The sequence below is a fragment of the Furipterus horrens genome, unplaced genomic scaffold (genome assembly GCF_987537825.1).
Source record: "Furipterus horrens unplaced genomic scaffold, mFurHor1.1.pri manual_scaffold_5, whole genome shotgun sequence".
Lineage (NCBI taxonomy): Eukaryota > Metazoa > Chordata > Mammalia > Chiroptera > Furipteridae > Furipterus > Furipterus horrens.
In genome coordinates, this window is record NW_028327175.1 from 62,896,399 (window position 1) to 62,923,897 (window position 27,499).

Here is a 27,499-nt window from a genome sequence, read left to right on the forward strand (position 1 = left end):
GATTGTAAAGGGTCTTAAGTCTGAGAGGGAGGAATTGTTATTTTTTATTGTTAAAATATTTAACTAATTAATTAATTAATTTTAAAAAAAGAAGAAGAAGAATATATGAAAGGGTGAGGCGGGAGAGCTTGTATGTACGACCCATGGGCATGGACTTGGAGAGGGGATTGTTGGGGAAGGGGGGTGCTGGGCGGAGGGGAGCAAAGGGGAAAAAAAAAAATTGGAACTATTGTAACAATATAATCAATAAAATATACTTAAAAAAAAAAAAAAAACAATATAACACTCATAACATCTGATATACAATAAAAAATTAATAAACATGTAAAAAAGAAAAACAAAAAACTGTAATCCATAATCAGAAGAAAAACCAGTCAATAGAAACATATCCCAAAATGACAGAGATGAAATGAGAAAACAAGGGTTTAAAACAGACTTCATACACATGTACAAGGATTTTAACATGAGGAGAGATACTCAAAATATAAAAAGGAACTAAATGAAATTGCTACAAATTAAAAATACCTGGAATAAAAATTCACTGGATGGTCTGAATAGCAATTTAGAAACTGAAGAATAAAAAGCCACTGAACTTGAGATAATAGAAAATATCCAAATCAAAACACAAAGAAAAAGAAGGCTAAAAACGGAAGCAAACAACAATAACAACAATATTCTGAAAAGAATACAGCTTCAGTGGCATATGGAAAATAACAAAAGGTCTAGTATACATGGAATGGGAGTCCCAGAAAAAAACTGGTGGTAGAGAGGACAAAAGATAAATGCTCCTGAGAAAGAATGGTTGAAATATTTCCAAATATGATAAAAACTAAACATCCTCAGATCCAAGAAACTCAACAAACCCTAAGCAGAGTAAATACAAAGAAAATTAAAATAAAATACAATGAAATAAAATTGTTGGAAAGTAGTGATAAAGATGAAAATATTAAAGATCAACTACAAAAAGAAGACACATTACATAAAAGGAATAATACTTTAATATTAACTGATTTATCATTAGGAACAATATAAACCAGAAGGTAATAGAATGACATCTTTAAAGTACTGAATGAAAAAGGAAAAGAACAAAAAAAACCTCTTAACTCAGAATTCTATATCTAATAAAAATATTTTAAATATGAAGGAAAACTACTTATTTCATGCAATCAGAAGCTAAGATAACTTGATGGCAGACAATTTGTACTATAAGAAATGTTAAAGGAATTATTTCAGTTAGAAGGAAAATAATACCTGTTAGAAACTCAGATCTATAGCAATAAAAGAGTACCAGTAATGCTAAATATGTGGATAAATGTAAAAGACTTTTCATTTTTAATTTCTTTAAAATATAATTGACTGAAACAAAAATAAAACAATAAATTGTGGGGTTTATAACATTAGTAGAAATAATATGCATGACAAAACTAGTATAAAGGACAGGAGGGAATAAATAGAAACATACTATTATATTGTATATTGTTAAGTTCGTGTCTCTGTGGAAGAACAAAGTGTGGGGCTTCCTATTTTTCTAAAGGATTGGGCTGGCCTGGCAGAGGGTCCCTGGTTTATTCTTTGGGTGTTCTAGAGGGAACAGGCTATGAGGCAGAAGCCTGTCATTCTTCCAAAGTTGTGTAGTTTTTGTATTTTATGCTGTTTTAGTTTGTAACTAGCCCTATAGAAATAAGGTGATTAAAACAGGGGGAAATGATAGCAGGGCCCAGGTGTTAGAGTTTAGCCTTAATTGATAGGCTTAAGTAATTGAAGCTGTGACTGGATAGACTTTCTTTATCACCAAACCTTTGCTTCTGGAATTTTGCCTAGAGGGTGGCGGCAGGCAGCAGGACCCCAAATTGCTTTTTGGTAGCATAACTACTATTGAATCAAGATTAAAGCATTTCCATCTCCCTAAAAATTATCCTGTGTCTTGTTGTATCATCCTTTCCTCTAGCCCCATAGCCCAAGGCAACCAGTGATCTACTTTCTGTCTCTATAATTTTGCATTTTCTAGAACTTCATGTAGACTTTTATGCTTTGCTTCTTTCACTTAGCGTAATGCTTTTTGAGATTCATTTGTGTTGTTTTGTGTATCAGTATTTTGATCTTTTTTATTGCTGTGGATGTCTGTGACGCGATATTCTAGCGTCCGCATCGTTTAGAGCTGCGACTCAGAACATGGTGCGTTCCCAGAAGCCGCTTTCGGCATCAGTGGGCGGCGGCGCGTGGACTTGCAAGCGTGGGGCGCGGGACCAACCGACGCCACTTCATGTTGGACAGTGGAAGCTGGAGAGCCGGGCTATTCGGACTGAGCCAATTGGTTTCCATGGATCTCAATAGTGCCAGCACTGTTGTTCTTCAAGTCTTAACTCAGGCCACCAGTCAGGATACTGCTGTGTTAAAGTCAGCTGAGGAGCAGTTGAAACAGTGGGAAACACAGCCAGGTTTTTATTCAGTGTTGCTGGTAAGTTGCTTAAAAATAGTTATTATTTTTAATAAAATGAGACACTATTCTATTGTTTTAAAAACCTACTTGTGTTGGTGGTTTACTTAGTGAAACTGATCCAAATGTTTGGCTGCCATTGCACTGCCATTTACTAATTCGAGGCATGGCACTTGGAGGACATTTAAGAGATGTTTATTGTTGGGTGAATATACCCAAGCAGGGTATTGGTAGTATCTGCTTAGAAGGTTACACTGCCAGTTTTCTATTTTAGCCTGTAAATGCTGCCCTCAAGACTGTAAAGGAGGAAAGAGGAAGGACATCTCTAAAATCAGAGAAGGAAAACTCTGACCCCAAAAAACCTCCGCTACCTTGCGGCATACCTCTTCAGGGGAAAGGCTAAGGGAGTAAACCCCGACAGAAAATCCGGAGCCGGAGTCCCTAAGGCGGTTTGACATTGTAGTCAACACCGGCAACTCCTGCGGCGCACCTGAAGCCAAGCTGTATTGACTTTGTCTTTCCCTTGGACCCTTCAGCTGCGAAGAGAGGGGGGGTCTGCTGCATGGGCAACAGCAGACCCTCCATGTCACCCTGCCCAGGCTCTGTAGCTTCAGTTTCACTTGAGAGGACACTCCAGCGTCATCGCAAGATGTCGACTCAACACGGGAGGAGACAGATACCGGTTATAAGCTCATCCGATTGGCGAAGGAAACGAGCGCCAGGGGTCTCCTCTGACGGTGGGAGAGGTCATCGCACCTCACTGGACAGCTACCGTCTCGCCATGGCTCGCCTGCCCCACTGGGTGCGTGGGGATCAGAGAGGCACCTCTCGAAAAGTGGGCCACAAAACACCCGCACCAGTTAATTCCAAGCAAACAACAAGAAAGAAGCCTCCGGCTCTTCGCCTCGCTAGCTGGAACATCAGGACCATGTGCCCTGGACTTACTGCAGACCTTCCGTGGATCAATGGTGCCAGGAAAACCGCTGTCATCGATAGGGAACTGGCACGACTAAACATCGACATTGCGGCTCTACAGGAGACCCGGTTGGCCGACAACGGAACTATCAGAGAAACCAACTACACCTTCTACTGGCAAGGGAAGTCTCCGGACCAACCAAGACAGCACGGTGTTGGGTTCGCTGTGAAGAACACGCTTGTTAACTCCATAGAGCCACCCACAGGAGGCACAGAGAGATTACTTACCCTCCGATTGTCAACAACTTTCGGCCCAGTCAGCATTCTTAGCGCGTATGCCCCAACCCTCTGCGCCACCACCGAAGAGAAAGAACTGTTCTACCATGCACTGGACGAAGCGTTATCCAAGATTCCCAGAAGTAACGCTCTCTATCTCCTTGGAGACTTCAACGCAAGAGTAGGAGCCGACCACATGGCCTGGCCCACCTGCCTTGGAAACTTTGGGAGAGGAAAGATCAATGAGAATGGTCAGCGACTGCTTGAGCTTTTGTGTCACCACGGCCTGTGCGTGACAAACACATTCTTCAAGTGCAAAGAGATCCACCAGGTGTCATGGAGGCACCCCCGCTCCCGTCATTGGCACCAGCTTGACCTCGTCATCACCAGAAGAACGGATATTGGCAGCACCCTCCTCACCCGCAGCTACCACAGTGCAGACTGCAACACGGACCATGCCCTCGTGGTAAGCAAGGTGCGCATAATGCCGAAGAGGTTGCACCACTCCAAGATGAAGGGTCGCCCACGCATCAACACCAGTTGTGCCAGCAACCCAGTTAAGACCCAGCAATTCATCAACAAGATGGAAGATGCACTCGGCGAGGGAGTGGCGGCAGATGACATTATCGAATCCAATTGGCCACGTCTCCGCGACGCCATATACAACTCCGCCATTATTGCTTACGGGAAGAAAGAGCGGAAGAACGCTGACTGGTACGAGGCTCACTGGGAAGAAATGGAACCCGTGATCGAGGCTAAGAGGAAGGCCCTACTGGCTTACAAGGTCACGCCCACTCCCAGTACACTTCAAGCTCTACGGGCTGCCAGGAACAAAGTCCAGAAGACCGCCCGCCACTGTGCCAACACCTATTGGCTAAACCTGTGCAGAAGCATCCAGGAAGCCGCCGATATAGGCAACGCACGAGGAATGTATGAGGGTATCAAGAAGGCAACAGGCCCAATCCCCTCCAAGATCGCCCCCCTTAAGTCCAAGACAGGTGAGGTCATCACTGACCAAGAACAGCAAATGCGGCGGTGGACCGAGCACTACCTCGAGCTGTACGCAACGAAGAACACCGTAACAGACACTGCTCTTAACGCCATCCCAGACCTACCAGTCATGGAGGAGCTAGACACCCCACCTACTGCGGCAGAGCTCGGCAAAGCCATCGACCGCCTCGCTTGCGGGAAAGCACCAGGAAGCGACGGAATCCCTCCAGAAATCCTAAAGAGCGGGAAACCAGTCCTGCTACAGCCGCTCCACCATCTACTCTGTCTCTGCTGGAGGGAGGGTTACATCCCCCAGGATATGAGAGATGCCAACATTATCACCATGTACAAGAACAAAGGAGACCGCAGCGACTGCAACAACTACCGGGGCATCTCTCTCCTCAGCGTCGTTGGCAAAGTATTCGCCCGGGTCGCTCTTGCCCGCCTGCAGACCCTTGCTTCCCGCGTCTACCCAGAGTCCCAGTGTGGCTTCAGAGCTGGCCGCTCAACAGTGGACATGATCTTCTCCCTACGCCAGCTGCAGGAGAAGTGTCACGAGCAGCATAAACCACTCTACCTCGCCTTTATTGACCTCACGAAGGCGTTTGATCTGGTCAGTCGAAGCAGACTCTTCAGCTTGCTACGGAAGATTGGCTGTCCACCACATCTGCTTGCTGTGGTCATGTCCTTTCACGACAACATGCACAGCACGGTGTCCTACAACGGCGCAACCTCTGAGGCCTTCCCAGTCAGCAGCGGAGTAAAGCAGGGCTGCGTCCTCGCGCCTACGCTGTTCGGAATCTTCTTCTCCATGCTCCTCCAATACGCCTTTAAGGACTGCAGCGAGGGTGTCTTCATTCACACCAGATCCGATGGCAAGCTCTACAACCTGGCCCGTCTACGAGCCAAGACCAAAGTCAAAGAGGTGCTCATCCGTGAGATGCTCTTCGCCGACGACGCAGCTTTGACATCACACTCCGAAGAGGGACTCCAGCAGCTAGTCACTTGCCTTTCCCACACATGCAAGGAGTTCGGACTAGCCATCAGCCTGACGAAGACGAATGTTATGGCTCAAGGCACGGGGACTCCCCCATGCATCACCATCGACGGATACACCCTGGAGGTTGTCAACGACTTCACTTACCTCGGGTCCACCATCTCGAGCTCTCTGTCAGTCGACTTGGAGGTCAACCGGAGAATCGCCAGGGCAGCCACAGTTATGGCCAGACTGAACCGGCGAGCGTGGAACAATTCCAGCCTCACTGAGAAAACCAGACTGCGCATCTACCAAGCCTGCGTACTCAGCACTCTCCTCTATGGCAGCGAGACGTGGACCACCTACGCAAGGCACGAAAGGAAACTCAACAGCTTCCACATGAGGTGCCTGCGACGCGTCCTGCATGTCGCCTGGCAGGATAAGGTCCCCAACACCGAGGTGCTGAAGCGAGCCAATATGAGCAGTTTGCATGCAGTTCTTAGCGAGAGACGCCTCAGGTGGCTCGGCCATGTCAAAAGAATGGATGCAGGCCGTATCCCCAAAGACCTCCTCTACGGCGAGCTAGCAGAAGGCAAGAGGATGACAGGGCACCCAAAACTGCGGTTCAAAGACATCTGCAAAAAGGACATGACACAATGCTCCATCAATCTCAACACATGGGAAGTTCAAGCAGACGACCGCCTAGCCTGGAGGCTCGCGGTCAGGCAAGGTACGTCCTGCGCAGAGGCTGCGCGCAACGAGGAGGCGGTCCAGAAAAGATCGAGGCGGAAGCAGCGTCAGCAGCAGCAACAACAGCCATCTGCCTTCACCTGTACCAAGTGCGGCAGGGATTGTCACTCCCGAATCGGACTGCACAGCCATTCTCGGCGGTGCAGATAGACTCTCAAGAAGCTACGCCATCGTCTCTCGAGACGGACGGCTGCCGACGACGACGATTATAAAGTTCTTACATTAGATGTGAAGTACTATAATATTATTAAAAGGTAAATTGATGAGTTAAAGACATATTGTAAATCCTGGAGCAACCACATAAAATAAATAAATAAATAAATAAATAAATAAATAAATGTAAAAACAACTTGTATAAAGACGAAGGACGATTCACCAATTTGAAGTTTTGTTCCCGTGAGACTCCCTACACAATTTGGGCTCTATAAATATATGTAATACCTGTCTAAAGAGACTTGTCTGACCTTATGGAGAAGGATTTGCTCAATGTGTAGATGAAGAGAAGACTAGTTAGAACCAAGTAGTAGTTTTGCTTTCTCATGCCAGCATCTGTAGTCCACTGATATTTTCTAGGTCATTTTCAGTACATTTTTGTGCTGAGTGTCATATCATTCAAGAACTTAAGAACTGAAGGCTAAATAATGGTTGAAGCATGTGAGTCACCAATTCTTTACGATCTTGTGAGAGAATTCAGCTCTTCACCAGAAGCAACTAAAACCAGCAGGGGGTGAATGGGCTTTCAAAATTGTTTTTCTTTCAGTTCAGTTAAGTCTACATCAGAAGTAATTCATTCTATTTAACTAGAAAATTACCCTTCTTTGGTTAAAGAGGAAGCAATGAGAGAATGCATGAAAACTAGGAGATAAAACTTTAAAAGGAGATAATTACTACAGAATCTTCATGGGATAGATTCAGATTTTTGAAATCATTACATAAAGTCATCTATTGCTATTTTGCAGAGATAATGAACAAAAGAAGACGTAATATGACTTTAAAATAGATAAAAAGATATTCAAGTAGAGTCTAAAGGAGAGTCAAAAGAATGAAACCATGATTACAAGCCAGTTAGGTTTTTAAAATATGGATCCTAGAAAATATTTTATGAAAATGGCAGTTCCAAAACAATGTAAGAGAAAGCTTATAGGTTGAAAGCCTCATGTAAATGATGTTAATGGTTAATGGACTCATAGGATAACGACTAAGTTCTCATCCTTTGTTCTCCCAAGATATTAAATATTGGAGATTTAAAGGTAGGAAAGCAATGAGAGAATCTTTATACCTAGCCCTGAAGGTGGGGCAACCCATGAACACGTCCTACTCAGATAAGTAACTGCTCTGTCTTTAACATCTGCTCTAGCTGTAGGCAGAACAGTGCAAACGGGAAAACATTGTCCCCAGAGGAATGACAGGATGCCTTGTAAAGATAGGCACCATGGTCACCATAATAAATGCCTTTTACATTTGAAGGAAATTGACCAATAGTTGTGTCCATGACTTCATTGAATAAAGGCACCCAAGAATCACAAAATATTTTTTCATATCTTACCAATGTCTTTATGTTCAATAGCAAAATATAATCTCTAGCAAATATTAATTTAAATGTTTTATGAGAGAACACTTCCTAATAATAAAGAAAATTTGAATTACATAATTTTTCGCATCAACCTCCCCCTCACCTTGTTTGTCCCAAGTATACTAAATTTTGATAGGAACCAATGGCTAATGACTTCCAGAAGAAGATTTTATACTCAATAAAAAAGATAACTTTTACAAATAACAGACTCAGCAAAACTTAAAATACCTTTAAAGATACATTTAGCTATATTTAAAATGCTTCTTTTAAAAGTTTAAATTTCTCATACCTGGAATGTTGTATAAAAAGTCCCATAATTGTTCTTCTTCCATGTAGCTCACAAATACATTTCCAAATGTTTGTGGAGAAAAATTGCAATAGTATAGTACTTTAAAGATGGCTTCCACCAAGCTAGATTCTTGGTTCATATTATTTTCTGTATCAGAACATTGTTCTTCAAAGCTGCATTCTTAAAAAGAATAAAAATAATTTAGTAAAATAGGTATCAGTAAATGTGATTAAATTCCTATCACTTACCCTGACATAATGTTGTAAAGATGTATTGATTAATAATAAGAGAAAAGCCACATTCTTTGAGACCAATGGCCCATCTAACCCAATATTGTATCTGAGTATACATGGATATACATAGAAGAAAAACTGTGAGAAATACCACAATGACATCACTTCAAAAAACAATGCTAGTTTACTTTTATGTTAAAAAGTTTTTTCTCTTGGCCCTGGTTGCTGTGGCTCAGTGGATTGAGTGTTGGTCTGCGAGCCCAGTGTCGCTGGTTCAATTCCCAGCTAGGGCACATTACTAGGTTGCACGTCAGGTCCCCAGTTGGGGGTGCGAGTGAGAAGCACCCACACAGTGATGTTTCTCTCCCTCTCTTTCTCCTTTCCCCTCTCTCTAAAAATAAAAAATAAGTAAACAAATAAATAATTTAAAAAATGTTTTTCTCTTTATAAAAATTTTTGATGTCTTTTCTCTTTAAAAGTAATACACATTCGTTTTAGAAATCATAAAAAATCCAACTAAGAAAACTAAAATTGTACTAAGTCCTACCAGTAAGTGATATTCACTATATTTGGTGCAGTATTTTATTCATCTTATATACAAACATACATAAATGAATACAGGTATGTCTAACTTAAATGCCAAATAGAGTTATTCTATATATACCCATTTGTTATCTAAAATCTATTTAAAGCTAACTGAAACCTTGTATCTCTCTTTATGATTTATGTTCTGAACACTACTATATCCTTTATTCAGAACATACAATTCATGGAAAATTCACATTTATAATGTTCTCAGAATTACGCTACCGGGTCTACAAATAAATTTATACATGTTTTTCAAACCATAGGTCTTATCATTTCATAATTAAGAGGTTTATTAATTGGTTTTCAATAAACCTATTTTAGGAATTCCCATAAAGATATAGCCATTTTAATTGCCCTCTTCAGCCTTCCTCTGGCTCCATTATGACTTCTTCAAAGATTAGTAATCAGAAGTTCTTATAGTATTTTATCTATAAGTTTGATTAGAAAAAGTGAAATAATTTCTATTTTGTTTGGTTAATTAGCATGATATTAAAAAATGACTCAATTAAAGATAATGATTCTCATATCTTACCTCTTACATTTTAAGTATCTTAAATAAATATAATATAGATTATTTTGGAATAAATTCAGTATTTTTTCATGCTCATTTAGAAGCTCATCATCACTTCGTTTCTTCTTGATAATTTCATTTCTGTGATTTGATTTTCATGATCTTCATGATTTTCATGATTTTCATGATGCACCATAGACTTTATGTAGAGGAAATTTATTGTTTTTGCTTTCCTAATAATCATTCTCCCTCTTTTTAAACAAGTTAGTTTAAGCGAGCTATCCCTACCTCCATTCTCAGCCTTCCCCACCCTCCACCCCACACACATGTATTCATTTGGTTGGATGAAGCTGATTCCATCACCTGGGTGGGCAAATGACCAAGTACTGGCCAATCAGAGCATGACAACCCCAATGGCCCCTATTAACAGTTCAGGGATATGTGGGTAACCACTGAGAATATCCCTCAGGGTTTTTGCTGGAACTATTGGTAAAGTGTCTTGTTGAACTGGGATTGCTATGCTGGTAGAGAGTAGGCTGAAAGTTACTACTGATGACCATTTTGTGGTCAAAGCCTATATAGTAAGAAGCAGAACCAAACGACGGAGAGAACGTTACTAATGAGATAACACCATTTGAGAACTTGAATTTAGCAACGCCTGTCGATGTCAGCTGAGCAGATAAATTTTCCTTCTTGGTTAAACCAGGTTAATTTCTGTCACTTGCAATCTGGAGTCTTGACATTTTCATAAAGTATAAAAGGTTAAATGACAAAGAGTAATAGTCTACGTTTTGCAATTTTATCTTTCTTATCTAGTCTCTGCAGTTCACTCTGCCCTTCCCTCCCTCCAATTCATTACATACAACTCTCAGTTATCTTTCATGCCATTCCCCTCTGTTTAAGCCTTCCCCTGTCCCTCCACTTTGTCAGAAATTCCTTGCCTAACAATCAAGAGTTTTCATAATCTTTTCCCAAATTATACTTCAATGTTCAAACATCCATTTCACCCAGGCTATTTTCCTTGCTTTCCTACAAATGTTCCTCCCATTTCCTTTTGTCTATGCTATTTTACTAGTCTAGAATATTCCCCTCCAATAATATTCCTGTGTTTCAATCAATCAATCAATCAACTAATATGGCAGCATCATTATACTAGATGCTGATGTCCATACCTTCCCAGGATTCACTGCCTGTGTATGTGTGCTTGTTTGTGGGGGGAGTGGATAATAGAAGTGTGAACAATCATTACAGCAGTGTAAGGATAAGTTAAGATGACCATACACCTGGTTTGCCTGGGGCATTCCTGGTTTATGTCTGTTGTTCTGGTGCAATTATCAATATTAATACCATCCCCTTTCATTCTTAAAAGTGTCCCAGCTTGGATGACAAATTATTCGATCACCTTAAGTCTAAGTGCCTTAAATATAAAACATGATAGAAATACAAAAGATCATGTTTTAAACTGGGGGGTGGGCACACAGAGGAGATTATGTGTCGGCAAAGTCTTTTAGGGGGAGTAGAAATGTATCAGCATGACAAGGCTGAGGTGGAGGAGCTCCTTTCCAGGAGATGGAAGAGGTGGTATCATGGGGAGAAGACAGGTAGCTGCTGGTAGGCTGGCATGACTGAAGTGTGACTGATGTGAGGGGGGTGGTGGGAGATGAAGCCAGATAATCATCAGAGCATGAACAATCACAGGCCCTGCGAATTATGCAATGATAGTGCAGATGAAGAAAGGGGGATAGATATGGGGAACAGTTATAATAAAAATAATAAAAATAAAAAGTGATAAGTAGTAGTAGTAGCAGCACTGCTGTTACCACATAAATGTATCAAGATACTTCAATGAGATATTTTTTTTTCCCTTATTTTCCTTTGTCATGGAATAAAGTAGTCTATTCCTGTTTACTTTGCTCAGGGATTTTTGCTATATGACCCTGAATAGACTGAAGTCAGTTGCCCCCTGGACTTAAAAAAAAAAGTCAAATCTATTGAATAGTTTATAGTTTGAACTACATGAAATAGCCATTTTTTTTGCAGGCCAGAAAAGGTAAAATATTGGCACTGCCATCTAATACCAAAGTGGAATCCTGCGTGTCCTAGTGGGTGGACAGAGAGGAGAGTGTGGTGGACTTGGGGAGAGGAGAGGTAGTGGAACTGGGGAGAGAAGCTCCAGGTCTGCGTGGGGGAGCACCTGCTCCTTGCTTGCCAGCAATGCTCAGGGAGGCTCGTTTGGGTGAGGCCCTAAGGGGAGCTGGATCCTGTGCACAGGTTCTCAGTCTCATCAGAGATTCCAAGACACATCTGACTGCTGTACTCAGGAGGTACCCCTTGAACAGGGACAAAAGTCATCTCTATAATAACTAAGGTGACCAGATAAATGAAGATCACTGAAGCCCCATTTCTTCTCTCTCCCTGACACTGTTAATATAGTTTAGGTTTTATTTACCTCTTGTTTTCATCAAAACACTCCTCAGAATATACATTCAATCTAAACTCCTCTGGATGCCTTTTAAATCCTCTATAATCTATGCCTTACTTATCAAGATTTATATTTCCCATTATCACCAATATTCCAAGACCTCACCCGCCATCTAAGAAGGCCTGGTTGGAGAGTGATCCCCCAGTTAGTTCCAGATGTTTCTAAGGTCTGTGCCCTAGAAACCTGGTGACAATCAACACCTTTGTCAGATGTTCACCCACAAGCATTTTTTTTCTTCAGCTTCTAAATTTCCTCCATTATTAGGATAGACTTCTATGTTCTCTTTCATTGAAATGTCCCCTATTCCTTTCAAGAAGACTCAGTGAGAGTTTTATAATTTTAACCTGCTTGGTTTTTGTGTTAAAAAATTAGTTATTGATTTTAGAGAAGGGAGAGAGAGAGACATCAATTTGTTGTTCCACTTGTTTGTGCATTCATTGGTTGTTTCTTTATTTTAAAATGTATTTTATTGATTATGCTATCACAGTTGTCCCAATTCTTCCCTCTTTGCCTCCCTCCGCCTGGTACTCCCATTCCCTCTAGCAACCCCCCTCATGTCCATGGGTTGTGCACTTAAGTTCTTTGGCTTCTCCATTTCCTATACTATTCTGAACATAACCCTGTCTATTTTGTACCTTCCCACGATGCTTCTAAATTCCTTGTACCCTTTCCCCCATTATCCTTCTTCTTCCTCCCCACTGATAGCCCTCCAAATGATCTCCATATCTATGATTCTGCTCTTGTTCTGGTTGTTTGCTTAATTTAAAACTTTTTTTTAGATTTAGTTGTTGATAGTGTGAATTTGTTGCCATTTTAATGTTCATAGCTTGATCTTCTTCTTATTCTTAAATAAGTCCTTTTAACATTCCCTGTAGTAATGGCTTGGTGATGATGAATTCCTTTAGCTTTATCTTGTCTGGAAAGCAGTTTATCTGCCCTTCCATTCTAAATGATAGCTTTGATTTATAGAGTGATCTTGGTTGTAGGTTCTTGCTTTTTATCACTTTGACTATTTCTTGCCAATCCCTTCTTGCCTGCAAAGTTTCTTTTGAGAAATCAGCTGACAGTCTTACAGGAACTCCGTTGTAGGTAACTGTCTGCTTTTCTCTTGCTGCTTTTAAGATTCTCTCTTTTATCTTTAGCCTTTGGCATTTTAATTATGATGTGTCTTGGTGTGGTCCTCTTTGGGTCCTACTTGTTTGGGGCTCTCTATGCTTCCTGGATTTGTATGTCTATTTCCTTCACCATATTAGGGAAATTTTCTATCATTATTTTTTCAAATAAGTTTTCAATGTCTTGCTCTTCCTCTTCTTCTGGAATCTTTATGATTCAGATGTTGGTATGTTTGGAGATGTCCCAGAGGCTCCTCACACTATCCTCATTTTTTTGATATCTTTCTTCTTCTTGCTGTTCTGGTTGAGTGCTTATTTCTTCCTTGTTTCAAATCATTGATCTGAATCCTGGCTTTGTCCCCTCCACTGTTGGTTCCCTGTAGATTTTTCTTTATTTCACTTAGTGTAACCTTCATTTCTGCCTGGGTCTTTTTTATTTTGTTGCTGTACTCAGTGAGTTCTCTGAGCATTCTGATCACCAATGTTTTGAACTCTTCGTCTGCTGGGTTGGTTATTTAGTATGAATTTAGTTCTTTGGAGGGGGGAATTGTTCTGTTCTTTCATTTGGGTCATATTTCTTTGCCTCCTCAATTTGGCAGCCTCCCTGTGTTTTATTTTTTGTGTGTATTTTTGTGTATTTAGAGCTGCTTTGACTCCCTGTCTTAGTAGTGTGGCCTATTGTAGCAAAGACACCTGTAAATTTCATGGGGAGGAGCCTTGGTTAATTGTCAGAGTGGGGCAACCAGCTTCACCACTTTGTGGCTCTGTGTGGGAGGAGGGCTCAGAGAGGGGGCAATGCCACTACCTGACTTCTGGAGGTTTGCCTGGTACTCACCCCATGTGGCTGGTGCATTTCCAGCTATTTTCATGGTACTGGATTCCAGAGAGGGTAGGTCTGCACATGTTTTAAGTCCAAGAGGGCTCTTTAAGTGGAGTCTACTGAAAATCAGGCAGTTCCTTCCACTGCCCCAACTGCCACTGGTTTTTACATCTAAAAGTTATGGGGATTTATCTTCCTGGCACTGGAACCCTGTGCTGTGCCATCTGGCCTGGAGCTGAGATCACTCACTCCCAAGGAATCTTTCCCAATGTTTATCCACTATACATGGATGTAGGGCTGCTCTTAACCTGGTTATTAAGTCAGCCCTTTCCCTTGTCCTCCATACGAAGGTTTAGCCTGTCCTTTTTCTTTTCCTCTGCTTCTGGACCAGACATTTGTTTATTTAATTTTTAAAAATCCTTCAGTGTCTTTATGGGATTGTCAGTAATGAAAGGAATAAAGTCTGTGAGTTCTAGATCTCCCTAAAGTATTCATTGTTCAAACAGTTGTCATCCACTTAGCCTCAACTCCCTCAATCAATTATTTTACCCAAGAGGTATTTTCCCATTGGATCAACATCTAACCTAGGCCTGGACTGTGTTATTGTCCTCCCTTTAGTATAAATCACATTCCTGTCTCTCCCACTCCTCATTCTAAAGAGTGAGGAAGGACTAACCTCAGTGATGAGCTTGGTGAGAGGGAGTGGGGGGAGGATAGACATGCATGGCTCTACATTTGGGGCCCACCTGACTACAAGGAGCTGAATTCTGGCCAGCTCTCCCCTCTGTTAAGTCTACAGGGAAAACTCTGCCCCTGGAAGGAAGTCCTGTGGTTTTCACCTCTGTTGGGGGTTTAGTGGGTGGTGAGGGGGGAAGTTAGGGCAGTTGGAGGGATGGAGAGACAAGCTTATCCTGGAGAGCAGTGTTGACAAGTCACATATTTAACGCTGTATTCTCTGACCTAGGTTTTAACAAAAATAAAGCTGCTATTTTGAATTCCATCTGTCTTCTCCTTTATCTATCAAATGGTTGATACATTATGTAAACAAATGTAAGATTTGGAAACAGATTGTATTTTCAATAACACTGAGGGCTCTTTTCATTGCAGTCATTATTTTAAACTCCTTTTGAGAAATGAACTTGTTAGTGCTTCAAAGGAAGGGTGGAGTCAGCGGAGGACCTCCACCCCCAACCCAACAGGAGATTCTTGTTTATTGCTACCAAAGATTTACAAGTATATGGTACACTAGCTCTCTGTTTTCCAAGACTGCTTAATTTTTACTTTCTACTGGAATGTTGATAATGACAAGCTCCTGCTGAGTCACTGAAGTGGATTTGGCAGCAATGTTGTAGAACAGTGTGCCATGAGCTTAGGGATGCAGAATTAACCAAGCACTAATAAGCATCCTTAACCAAAGGGAGACAGAAGGCCTCACTTTAGACACAGGTATGGGAGAAAGTGCACCAATATATATAACACAGGTGCTCAAAACATAAAACACTAGACCAATGAATTAATACCCAAGAAAAAAGGGGTAGAGTAGCACATGAAAATCGCTTTAGGGAGGCACTAAATTTGGATGTCACAGCCTAGTTCACTATGGAAATTAATAAAGATAAAATTGAAACCTTTCTTGAAAATTAGTTTTGAAAATCTTGCAGTTTGTTCATAAGAGGATAACAATAGATAGGAAGGCCTGCCATTTATTTATGCTTTCAATTAAATATTACTTATTACTTTTTCCCCTTAAATTATTCTTATTTCAGGAAGTTTTGAAGTTAAAAAAAGAAAATCTCATGTAATGGGTCTTACATATATGAAGACCAAAAAAAAAAAAAAAATCATTATTTTTAGGGCTCTTCTTTCCCGAGTTTTATCCTGGGAATTATTTTCTTGCTTTACATTCTAAAATGCTTGTATACAAATTGAGGTGCAGCACTAACAACTTATTCTATGTTCCTTTCTTCAGTACCCAAATAAACACTGAACATCTTTTGAATACCCACATCTCGATTCAGGACTATGATTATAGTGAGATGGGACACAGGTCTTTACTAAATATCCACAATGATGCAAGCATACATTTTCCCATTTTACTTGATCCTCATAAAAACTCTTATGAGGTGAATGTGATCTCCATTTTTTTTTTTTTTTGACAAATCAAGAACTGAGTCATAAAGAGACAGACACAATAAAATAGAAAGCACTCTTAATCATCAAGAAAATAGCTACATTCAATAAAAGCTTATAATTTGGCAATTGATTCCAATTCCTTGAAAATATAATCTGCACATGGCATACACAGAATTCTGTATGTTTAAAAATTGTTTTGTATTATTTACATATTTATAAATGTACATAGGCAGACCTCTTTGAAACAGTTTTGGCTGTATCTGCCTATATTGACTAGGGTTTCCCACACACACTTTTTGAGGTAAGATTTTCAAAGTGCATTTCATGGATGTTAATGAGTAGCACATATGTTCTGAAAATGCTGGCTTCAATATAATATTTAATGCTTTTGTTTTTTGTTGGATTAATCAGAGTCTTTAATTATTCATGAGCCCTGTGACTCTCCAAGAAGGGAATTTAGTATACAACATGTAGTGTTTCTATAGTATGTTTGACCATGAAACCCTTTTTTAGTATTGCATCTAGCAGGACTACTATAAAACTGAATATAGAAATTATGGCTCTAATCTTTGCAAATGGACTGTTAAATTAACTGCAAGCCCTTTAGGTGAGCAGTTCTAAGGATAAGGAAGCAAGGGTTGTTCACTTGAGATTGTCAATTGGAAAAGAAATGATTGCTAATCAGGTCACCAAAGTTGGATTTAATTTTAGCTCAACTGAATTATTTGTGGAACAAAGAGGGATTTTGCTTTAGCAGTAGGCACTGGCAAGAATGACAAAGCCCAGCCAAAGTAAATTTTTAAAAACTTTACCTCCGAAATCCACACGTTTGTATACCAAGTTCTAACTATCTGGTTAAGAAACATAATGAGATAATATGATTGGCAGGCAGGCACCTTACAGGGAGGTCAGTAAGTATAAAAGAATAAATGTTTGTTGAGTAAATAAAAAGTCCTCCAGCATTTGTGAAATGGTGGCTGAGCTTCGTTTGAAATCTTTCAGTGGTGGATCTCCATTGCAATTCAAGGTAGCCAGTCCCTCTGCTAGACAGCTCAAGTTATCAAATACTTTTGCATAAAAAATAAATATATATTTAGTTATACATATAATTCTGAATTTATTTTTTATGCAAATTGTCTTGCATAAAAATAAATAAATAAACACACACACACACACACACACACACAGGTATGTATATATATAATTCTGATTAGAAAGGACTACCAAAATCTAGGCCAGTCTCTTTAGTGAATAAAGAAAAGAAGCACAAAGTTGTTAATGACTTCCTTAGTTATCATTAGGGATGAGAATTCAGGCTTTCTGAATGACAGCCAGCCAGCCAAAATCCTTTGTCTTCTAATTTATTCCCAAGCATCTTCACTTGCTGAATTGGACAACCGTTTTTTTTTTTTTTTTTTTTTTTTTTACATGAAGAGAAAATATTTGAAGATAGCTGTCTTGCTTCCTCTAGTCTTTTCTTTTCCAAATTTAGATATACCTAGTTTATTTAAGTAAGGTATAGCCTGGCTTTTCTTTAACATAGTAATCACTTTTCTCTGTGTTCACTCTTAAGTGGGCAATATCCCTTTAAACACCTTGTGCCAAGAAAGACAATTGTACTCCAGACAATGTCTGATGACCACTAAGCATAGGCGGGCTAATTGGTCCAAATTCTGTAGCTGGCAGCCCTAAAGAGTAAGTGGTAAGTTTTGAGAGCTGAGTTAAAGCTATTTCAAAGGGAAATTCCTCCTGTAAGGAGATACCAAGCCTACCTGTCTAGTAGAATGTCTACTCAGGCTTGGGAGAGAAGTTAAATATGCCAAGCTAGGATTCTGTGCAGGTCTGCTCTCCCAATGACCGCCCTGCAGGGAAGTGATAAAACCACCTAGGAGCTTGGGTGCTGCACAATATCTAGAACAAGGACTGGCAACTATAGCCTGGGAGACAAAGCAGCCTGCCACTTGTTTTTTTGTGGCTCACAAGCTAAGAATGATTTTTAAATGGTTGAAAAAAATAGAAATAAAATATGTTCTGAGACATGCAAAACCCAAATGAATTCAGACTTCAGTGACCATTAACAAAGTCCTGTTACAATACAGCTGAGGGGGTTGAGGACATGTTGCTCCAAAACATGGCACCTTGTCATATAGTTTAGGCTAAAGGAGTTTGGGAAAAGAGCAGAAGCAGGAAAATTACTATGACCTTCCTCAACCCCCTTTTTTCCTGAAATAGGTCATAAAACCCTTAAGTGAGAGATGCTCTCCCTATACTAGCAGGAATGGAGCACTCTTATCTCCGAAGTCAAAGGGACATGGAGAAGAATCCTAAAAAACAGGCCTTGTTAAGTTTTCCCCAATTTACTACACTTGCCTCATATTTGACCTATCACATTTCTTCACAACTATCTGTTCTTCATTAAACCTAGCATAAAAAACACTCGGGTATGACTCAGGTTTCTTTGCATCTCCATATACTTAGGAGGGCTCCCATGTCAGGCTAACAGGTATAAAAGGGGAAAACCCTCCTCCTGGGAGACTCTTAAATTTATGCTTAGACAGAGGGGAGAGCTTCTGGAAAGCGAGGGAGAGACCACTGCATAGGGAGCCCAGGAAGAGTGATGGCAGAAGAAAAATACACCAGGGATTTTTCCAGGCTTTCACTATAAAGGAAGGAAAGGATCCAATATAAATTAAGTGCCTCCTAAATGCCAATCACACTTTGTGTTTACTTTTTAAACCTCAAAATGAATGCATAAGGTCAATATTAGTAGCCCATTCGGAAATCAGGAAACTGAAGTTGAGGGAACTCACAAAGCTAACGAATGAAACAGGATTACTCTCAGAGAAACTTAACAGGTCTCCATTAATTTATTCAACAGATAGTTTTTCAGCATGTTCTGTGTGCTCAGTATGAGTCTGAAGTATCAAAAACCAGGCCAAGCCCTGGGGATACAATGGTGAGCTGTCCCTGCCCTCCTGGAACTCACAGTGGCTGAGACACATTAAATACACCATCATGTGAGTGAACCTCTCCTTAAAATTGTGACAAGTTTAACAGAAGGAATTATGATGAGATCTTATGGAAGAATCAAAGATAAATTCCTAGGAAGTAATATTTAAACTAAAAGATGACTAGCAGTTGCCAAGAAATGGAGGGGAAGAAGATTCTAGGTCCCCTAAACAACATTTCAAGGGTTGTGTACCTGGAAAGAACCTGGTACACACATGGGACAACTGAAAGGTCATTGGTGTTGGAACAGCTGCCTTTTTCCTCAGGACATTTCAGCAGGGACATTGCTGTTATAAATATACAGATCTAGGTTGCACAACTAGACCCCCATATGTATGAGTTGGACTGCTAAGCTGGACACAATATACTGGACAAGTGCCAGAGCCAGAGCAGTGGGCACTGCTCGTCCCTCAGGGATTAGGGTCCTAACTAAATAAGTAGTGGCAGCTTTAACATGTTTTAATTAGGAGAGTGACATAATCAGCTCTGTATTTGAATAAGATCATACTTTCTGACTGTTTTGAATTTCCTGATAAAACAGTTTAGAAATATTCTCAAGTAAACAAGCCACATACTTGATTCTTTTGCCTTTTACAGCAACAGTTACTTTGTTCTATGGCCTTGCTACTCAAATGGTAGTCCAGTGGCCAGCAGCGGCAGGAGCAGCAAACTTGGGAGCTTGTTAGAAATGCAGAGGTTCAAGCCCCGCCTATTGAATCATAATCTCCATGTCAACTGACTCCCCAGGTGGTGTTTGTACTTGAAAGTCAAGAATATTAAGCTTCTGCCATTGATATGCTTCTCATGACTCAGAAGATCAGGAAAATATTAACTATAAAATAAGAGAATTTGAATTGATTTATTCATTTTAAGTCAAGCACTGCTTGGTAGGGATAGCAGACCTATAGCTAGAATTTTCTGCTGAGCAGTTACTTGATTATCTTTAGGCATTCTGTTATATAGTACAAAATGTACTATCAAAATTATCTGGTATAGGGGTTCCTAATAGAGTAAATAAATTGTGCAACTTGCAATTTGGTAAACATTCTGTGGCTCTGCGTGGATGCTGTGTGGGGTGATGTGGTGGGTGAAAGGAGTCTCTGGAAGCCAGTGGTCTGGTTCACATTCTGCTTTGTCATTCACAAGGTACATAACTTAGATAAGTGACTTAAGTTCTATGTCTCGGTTTCCTAAGTTTTAAAATGAAAATTATTGTACCTACTACACAGAGTTGTTATCAGGATTCAGTGAGTGAATACATTTAAAGCACTTAGAAACAATGTCTGGAACATGTTAAATATTATGTATTTGCTAGTCTGTTGTTATTATATTACTACAGCAACAAATTACAAGAAGCCAAAAACTTTCACTGGAAATCATTCCTGGGGCAATGGACAAAGAAAAGAATGTTAGTCACACTTCATTCAAATGTCACCAGCAGGAAAAGGCCACCTGCTAACAATTGAGAAATTGCCAAATATTTGTTCCTTTGATACCACATGTAAGAAACTGCTTAGGCCATGTGGCCTCCCTGAGATAATTACCAATAATTTTTAAAGTCAGTAATCCAAAATAGTGTCTTACAATTTTTAATTCTTCTATAAACATTTGTAGTTGATAATTTTTTTTCTTCAAATATAAGGTGACCTAATTTAAAAATAAAACCAACAAACATTACCAAATGAATTCTCGTGCCAACTGAACTGTACCCAAATAATGTTATAAACTACCTACCATGTGAAATCAGTTTATTTTTATCAAGTTTTAGCAGCATAAGTATTCCCTCACTTTGATATGTGGAATTATTATCCAGGGAAAAAACATGATTCTACTTCCTAGAAGCTGCAGCCTGTGAAGCATATACTATACATTAAGATGTTACAACTCATTTATTTAATTTGGCTATTCTCTGACCTTCAGTGAAGTTGTATAAAGCTACAGTCATCACTCTAACTATAAGATAAACCCCATATGTTTTAATCTTTATATTGTGTGGTTGTCTATCAAAAAAGTTCTGTACCTAACAGAATTTAATAACTGTTTATTGAATGAAGAGAACCTTATTTTAAAATATGTATAATAAAATATCTACTTAAAATTTCTTCATTCTTATTCATAAGCCAATTTAACATAAAGTTAAATGTTATCAATTAGACTGAAAAGACACTATTTATAAAGAAAAAGTCTCATAAAAAAGCTGATTATTACCTAGGTTACTTGAAACACCTAATTCAGCATATTTTACTCTAAAATTTGCTTTCCTAAAAATATTATCTAACTTCAGAATAACCAAATGGTGTTCTGAAATACTAAGACTTCAAAACAAATGAAAATCTCTGCAAAAGTATTACAAACTTATTTTCATTACATAATAATTTCCATCTTAGTCTAGTTAATAAGATTCCATGAGTATATTGTTTCTAACTCAAAGTGACAGGAGTTTTACTAGAGCTTAATAAGTCAGTCGATCAGTTGATTAGTAAATTGTCACTTCATCCTTATAGTTTTTAAAGTAGCTAATAAACTCCTCAGTGTAAGGCAATACCAGAGTGCCTATGTAACTCTGATCAAACACTGAATCGACTTTGTAAAAAACTATGAGTATTTAAGCAGATTGTATCAATATGTTTGTGTACCCCAGAAGAACCAAACTGAAGGTGAAATAATATGGTACGTTTGATAACTGAAGTCTCTTATACACACTAGAAGGTGGATTGCATACTTTTGATATGCAAATGTGGGATTTATTTGTAAGAAAGCATGGTTAAATATTCATAACTACAATCCTTCTCTCTATATTTAATGACTATATTAGTATAGTCAAAAGGTTTGATCTCAGTTGATTTTCCAGGCTGTTCTACATACCTATATCAATAGGAGACTATTTTTCTTTTGGGACTATGCCCATGAGTTTCAATGATTATATTAATAGTAGAGTAATGCTCCAGCCGTGTCAGATACTATGTCACATAGCCACCTTGTTTCGTATTTTATATCCTAAAAAACCACTGACTGGCCAATTATTGGACATTTCCTATGAAAAGCATTGTGCTAGTTTAAGGAAGAATGTAAAAATCTATGATTAACCTTAACTACCTAGCTAAATACACATGCATCAGGGTGTCCTGGTTGATTCAGCCTGAGAGTGGACAGATTATGGTTCTTCCAGATACTCCTAAAACCTGATATTAAATCACTCCAGGATTTAATATGTATAATTATTTGTACAGAAAGGGCAGGGGACAAAAAGCTCTGTTTTAGTTCAAAATCCAGGTTTATCCGCCATTTATGTACCAGCTACCTGTGTCTCTGGGCAAGTAACATTATCTTAATATCGCATCTCATTATTTTATTTTATTTTATTATTATTATTTTTTGTGATTATATTACATTTATTAAATAGTGGGTTTCCACACATGGCTTTTTAAATAATCCAGGCAGGTGGAAAACGGAGAGGATGACACAGTTGGAGCTCCCTTCCTCCCAATACACAAGTATTTACATTTCAGCAACTGGACAATCCTGGCTCAGAAGGAGGCAGCAAGAATCAAAAAAAGGTGGAGGGGGAGGCCCCAGAATAACAAACAACAAGACTTATTTCCCCCACCCCCCCAAAACCCATTCACCCCATCCTAGTGGACTCTGGTGGTGTCCATCTTCCATTCCTTCCCAAATCTTGGAAGTAGGGTTTCTCCTCACCAGAATAAGAGCACTTGGAATAACAGAGTAGGGTCCCTTCACCAAAAACAAACAAAACAAAAAAATTAAATAAAATAAAAAGCCCTGGGATAACAATAGGGCATTACCTCCCCCAGAATAAGCAACCCTGGGCTGAGGTAGGCAAGCAGTTTGACTTAATATGGAACCCTAGGCTAGAGTAGAGTCCCTTTACTAAAATAAGAACTGCTGGGGTATTGAAAGGAAAGCACCCTTGCCCAAGTTAGAGCATTTGAACAAAGTTTGTGTGGTGGTAGCAGGCAGGAGGTGCCAGTGTAAGGGTTGTAACACATCAGAATAAGAGTCCTGGGGCTCAGAATGGAATTAACTTCAACCAAATAAACATCCTTAGCAAAACGAGAAGCAAGGAAGTCCTCCCTCCAGAATAAAAACTGTAAATTCTGGGAGGAAGGCTCCTCATCAGGATTGGGATGGCGACTGGGCAAACTTGGCTTATGTTTTCTGACCCCAGATCCCCAATCTCTGACACTAATAACACTGGATTTTTAACAACATGTAAAAAAAGGTCAACAGATGTCCTTCTATCCCTGTGGCATGGCCATCAGTTGGATACCCAACTAAGGCAGCAGAGACCAGGCCAAAGGGGTAGTTTCCCTTTAGGGTCATTAGGGGGTGCATCCTCGGTTGATGTCTGCATCCAGGGATCCAGCAGGATCTCCTCCAGTGAAGGTCGGGCAGACGGTTTGGGGGCCAGGCACCGGCGGATTAGGGCACAACAGTCTGGGGATACATGGGCAGGGAAGTGGAGCTCAGCCTCCTAAATCTCCTGGGCCCTCTTGAAGGGAATGTTGCCGCACACCATGTCATAGAGAAGGATACCCAGTGACCAGACAATGGCTGGGAGTGCATGGTACTGGTTACGAGAGATCCACTCTGGGGGGCTGTACACTCTTGTCCCATCAAAGTCAGTGTAGCGTTCATCATGAAGTAGGGCACCAGAACCAAGATCTATGAGTTTGACACAGACTCGGCAGAGGTCTATCAGGATGTTCTCATCTTTGATGTCACGATGAACAACTCCACGGGCATGGCAGTGCCGAACGGCTGCCACTACCTGGGCAAAGAGGCAGCAGCTTCGGGTTTTACCCAATGGGTCCTGTTCTGTGATGTAGTCAAAGAGATCCTGGGCAGGCAAAGGCCGCTCGAGTCAAGCAGGCGGATCACAACATGGTGTCCACCACCTTCACCCACCTTCCATAGCAGTGCTACTTCCAGTGGGTATGTGACCGAGTCTGACAGTGTGGACCAGCCCAGCACTCGATTCCGTGGAATCACTTTGATGGCCACCTAGAGTCGATCTGTGAGGCGACGTCCTGCGAAGATAGTGCCAAAGCCCCCCTTACTCAGCAGGGGGCCAAGTCGGTACTCGGCCTCGAACGCTTCGCAATCCTTGCCTCCCGGCCGCGGCGTGGGGGTGACGGGGGCCACCGCAAGCCCCTGAAGAGGCTTGCTAAACATGGAGGAGGCTGTGCGCAGATTATGCCCACTGAGCCCACAAGGTGTAGATGCACGGGGCTAGCGAGGCTGAGGAGCCAGGACTTGGGGGCGCCAGAGTGGAAGGCAGGGAAACTGGTGGCCCAGAAGCGCCCACAAACGGCACAGTGCTAGAATTCTCCGCCTGCTCCAGCCCCAACGCTACTCCACATCTCATTATTTTAAACAACAGTATATACTTTATAAGGTTATAATAAGAATCAAAGTAGATAACAAATGTAAAGTACTTAGCACAGAGCCTGACCTCTAAACAAGTAAAAAATAAATGTTGGGTACTTGAGGAAGCATTTTCCCTAGCACTGCTTTCCCTTTGGGAGGTGGAGTCACAGCCTGAAGCTAAAGAAATTGCTTTCAAGTGAACTTTGTGAGAGAACAGGCCCAAACAATCCTGCTTGGGGTCTCAGGGAATAAGGTCAGATTCAGCACTCAGGAGGAGGTAATTTCCAAGCTTCTGCATGAAACAGTTAAGCCTGAGGAGTTTGGTAACTTTCACACCACAAATGTGATGGATTTGAGAGCACCAGGGGAGAAGCAATACTAACACAGGAGCTTAGGAGTGAGGAGCTAAGTGCCTTTTGGGAATCAAATATCAAGGTGGATGGGAGAGGAAAACATGGGGAACTCATCCTGAGCACATTTGCAAAACCAAACATTTCCAGAAATGACTGGAGTGATTAGGACAGGGGAATGCTACGAACCTCATTTCTATACCAACAGGCTGGTAGGGCCTGGTGACATTTGCCTCATTTGTATGCAAATGTAATAAGAATATAAGGTGGAGTGTGATAAGAGCAAATAAGCAACCAACATAATGGATACTGTGAAGTTCAAGGAAGAGATCAGTGTGAACTGGAGCCTTCAAAGGTCTGGAGCACCAGCTGGTCGTTGCAGACTAGAAGAAACCAAGTTGTCTACAGTGGGTCTTTCATATAGGAAAGTGAGTGAGCCAAGTTGTGCAGGGAGCACATGCTCACAGCCTTGGGGTCAATGCCTGAAATGTGCGTGTGAATGTGTGTGCAACGGAGGCATGGGAAGCAAGGCTAGAAAACTAGGGCGTGATAACATCTGAATGGCTGAAGGACGTGGATTTGGTCCTGCCGGTGATGGGGAACTAGAGAAAAAACAATTTTGATTAGGGAAACCGAAAGTGAAACTAGTGATTTATAAAATTAATCTGGCTTCAGGAGTGGTATGGGATAGAAGGAGAAATGTGTAGGGATATGCAAAAATAGAAAACTCTTCACAGGTGTAGCAGGAGAGCAGTGGGATATATTAGGTAGCCATAACATTACTAACCATTTTCTAAAATAACACAGAGAAAAAATATCTAGTGAAGAGAAATATGGCCTTCTGTTACTCCTCAATTTCCATTCATAATTTTCTCATGATTATGTCTCCACGCCCCAATGGATGTGGTTGTATGCCACAACTTGCTTGTTTATAAGTTATATATGTGCTCTTAAAGATCCATGGAAATTTCTAGTGCGGTTCTAATGTAATCTTTCTCTCTCTGTATGGCTCTCTCTTAAAGTCTAATTGAGACTCTGTTTTGGACATATAACTGTGTTTCTATAATTTTCTTAGGCATTTTAAATCCCAGATATTGATAATTACGACAGACAGTATTATATAGAAATATTATTTTCCCTTACTCAGAGTCCCTAAAAAAAATCTTTCTAGTAGGTTTATAGAGCAATTCAATATTTTGCCTGCTGCTAACCCCACTGACTGTCAATACAGTGCAATTGGTTTACATCCCTCTGCCAGCATCGGAGAAGGAAGAAAATTTTCATTCTAGTCAAACAATGACTGGGTTTTTTGAGGACATTCTCATAATTACAATACTCACTTGAGCTCTTCAGCAAGATTCTCAGTAAAAACCCATTCTGATGCAGTAGGGTTTCCAGAAGCAGGTTCCAGTTACAACCTGGCTGGGCTAACAGCAGTTTCAATTGACCCTCAGTCGTCAGTTGTCCAGCTGATGTAGTCCTTTCAAAATGCAAGATAAAAGTGGGGTAATGAAGTTAATTTATCTATGAAATTAATAGCCTTAAAGTACAGAGGTAATGCTAACTCCCTTAAATGTCAATTCGTCCCAGATTACTCTGAAAATGCTTTCGTGCTTGCTTACCTTAGGCTTGCTCAGGGAAGGAATTACATTTAATCTCAACTAGCTAAAAGCAAATTAACATTTGGTAGCCTGCCAAATTTAAAACTGATACAAAATAACCATGCCTATATTTCAGAGAACTATGTTTTAGTTTCATGGAGTGAACAAAAATCATTTATGCATTTATTTGGAATGCATTTATTTGTTCATTCACCAATTGTTTGAAAGCCTACTATATGCTATTAACTCCTTTCATTGTTCATGTTAAGAAGTTCCAATGGGTTTTGGTTACTTTGTAATTTGTCATGTATTACGATTGTTGATAAAACTAAAGGAACTCAAAGCTTCTGTCAAGGGTCAACCATAATCTAATTATTTAATATGTAAAGCCTTAAATCAACACGCAATTATCAGAACCACTCTAACAGTCACAGTGCTACCTATTTGGGTAATCATTTCATCAAAGAAAATAATTCCAAGGAAAACAAGCTTCTCTTTGGGAAATTATCATCAGTGTTGAACAGAAAATCAAAGTCAGGTCCCCATATCACCACTTTCATTTACTAATGAATCAGCAGGAAATAAGAAAGTACAGTAGAAACTGAAAACTGATAACATAATTCATGTTTTCCTTCTAAAGTCTTAAGCTTTAGATTGGCTCAAGGTAACAACATCTAAAATCAGCTTACAATCACAACAAAAAGGCAGGAAAGGATCAAACTCAATCTGGTGGCAGTCCTAAGGCCTGTGGGAATGGGGTGGCATTGGGGAAAAAGGTGTGACTGAGTAATGTAAACATGTGAATTAGAGGACTATAAACTTCAACCTGGAAAAAAGGAGAACAAAGAGTATCGCTGAGAGAAACAATTTGCAGAATCATTTCCAGATAAAATTTACAGAGTGGCAGACCATTCAGTTCTCAACATCGTCTAGAGCAGTGGTTTTCAAAGCCTGGGCGCTGGATCTGCAGCATCAACATCACCCTGAAATGGTGAAAATACAAGTTCCCAGGCCCCATCCCTTCAGAATTCTGGAGATGGGCTCCAGAAATGTGTGCTTTAAC

At 40.3% G+C, this 27,499-nt stretch overlaps 1 protein-coding gene and 1 pseudogene across 1 annotated transcript in view; both read right to left on the minus strand.

The window, feature by feature from the left end:
- The window catches only part of KIAA0825 (KIAA0825 ortholog), a 386,922-nt gene that overhangs the window by 215,714 nt on the left and 143,709 nt on the right, over positions 1–27,499 (minus strand). Inside the window, exons 14-15 of the mRNA XM_090276495.1 lie at positions 26,176–26,315; positions 8,207–8,386 (exon numbers count right to left, since the gene is read on the minus strand). Of these exons, the coding sequence (XP_090132621.1) occupies positions 8,207–8,386; positions 26,176–26,315 (320 nt within the window). The remainder of the gene's footprint in view (positions 1–8,206; positions 8,387–26,175; positions 26,316–27,499) is intronic.
- On the minus strand, positions 22,758–24,290 carry LOC150008718 (serine/threonine-protein kinase pim-2 pseudogene; annotated as a pseudogene).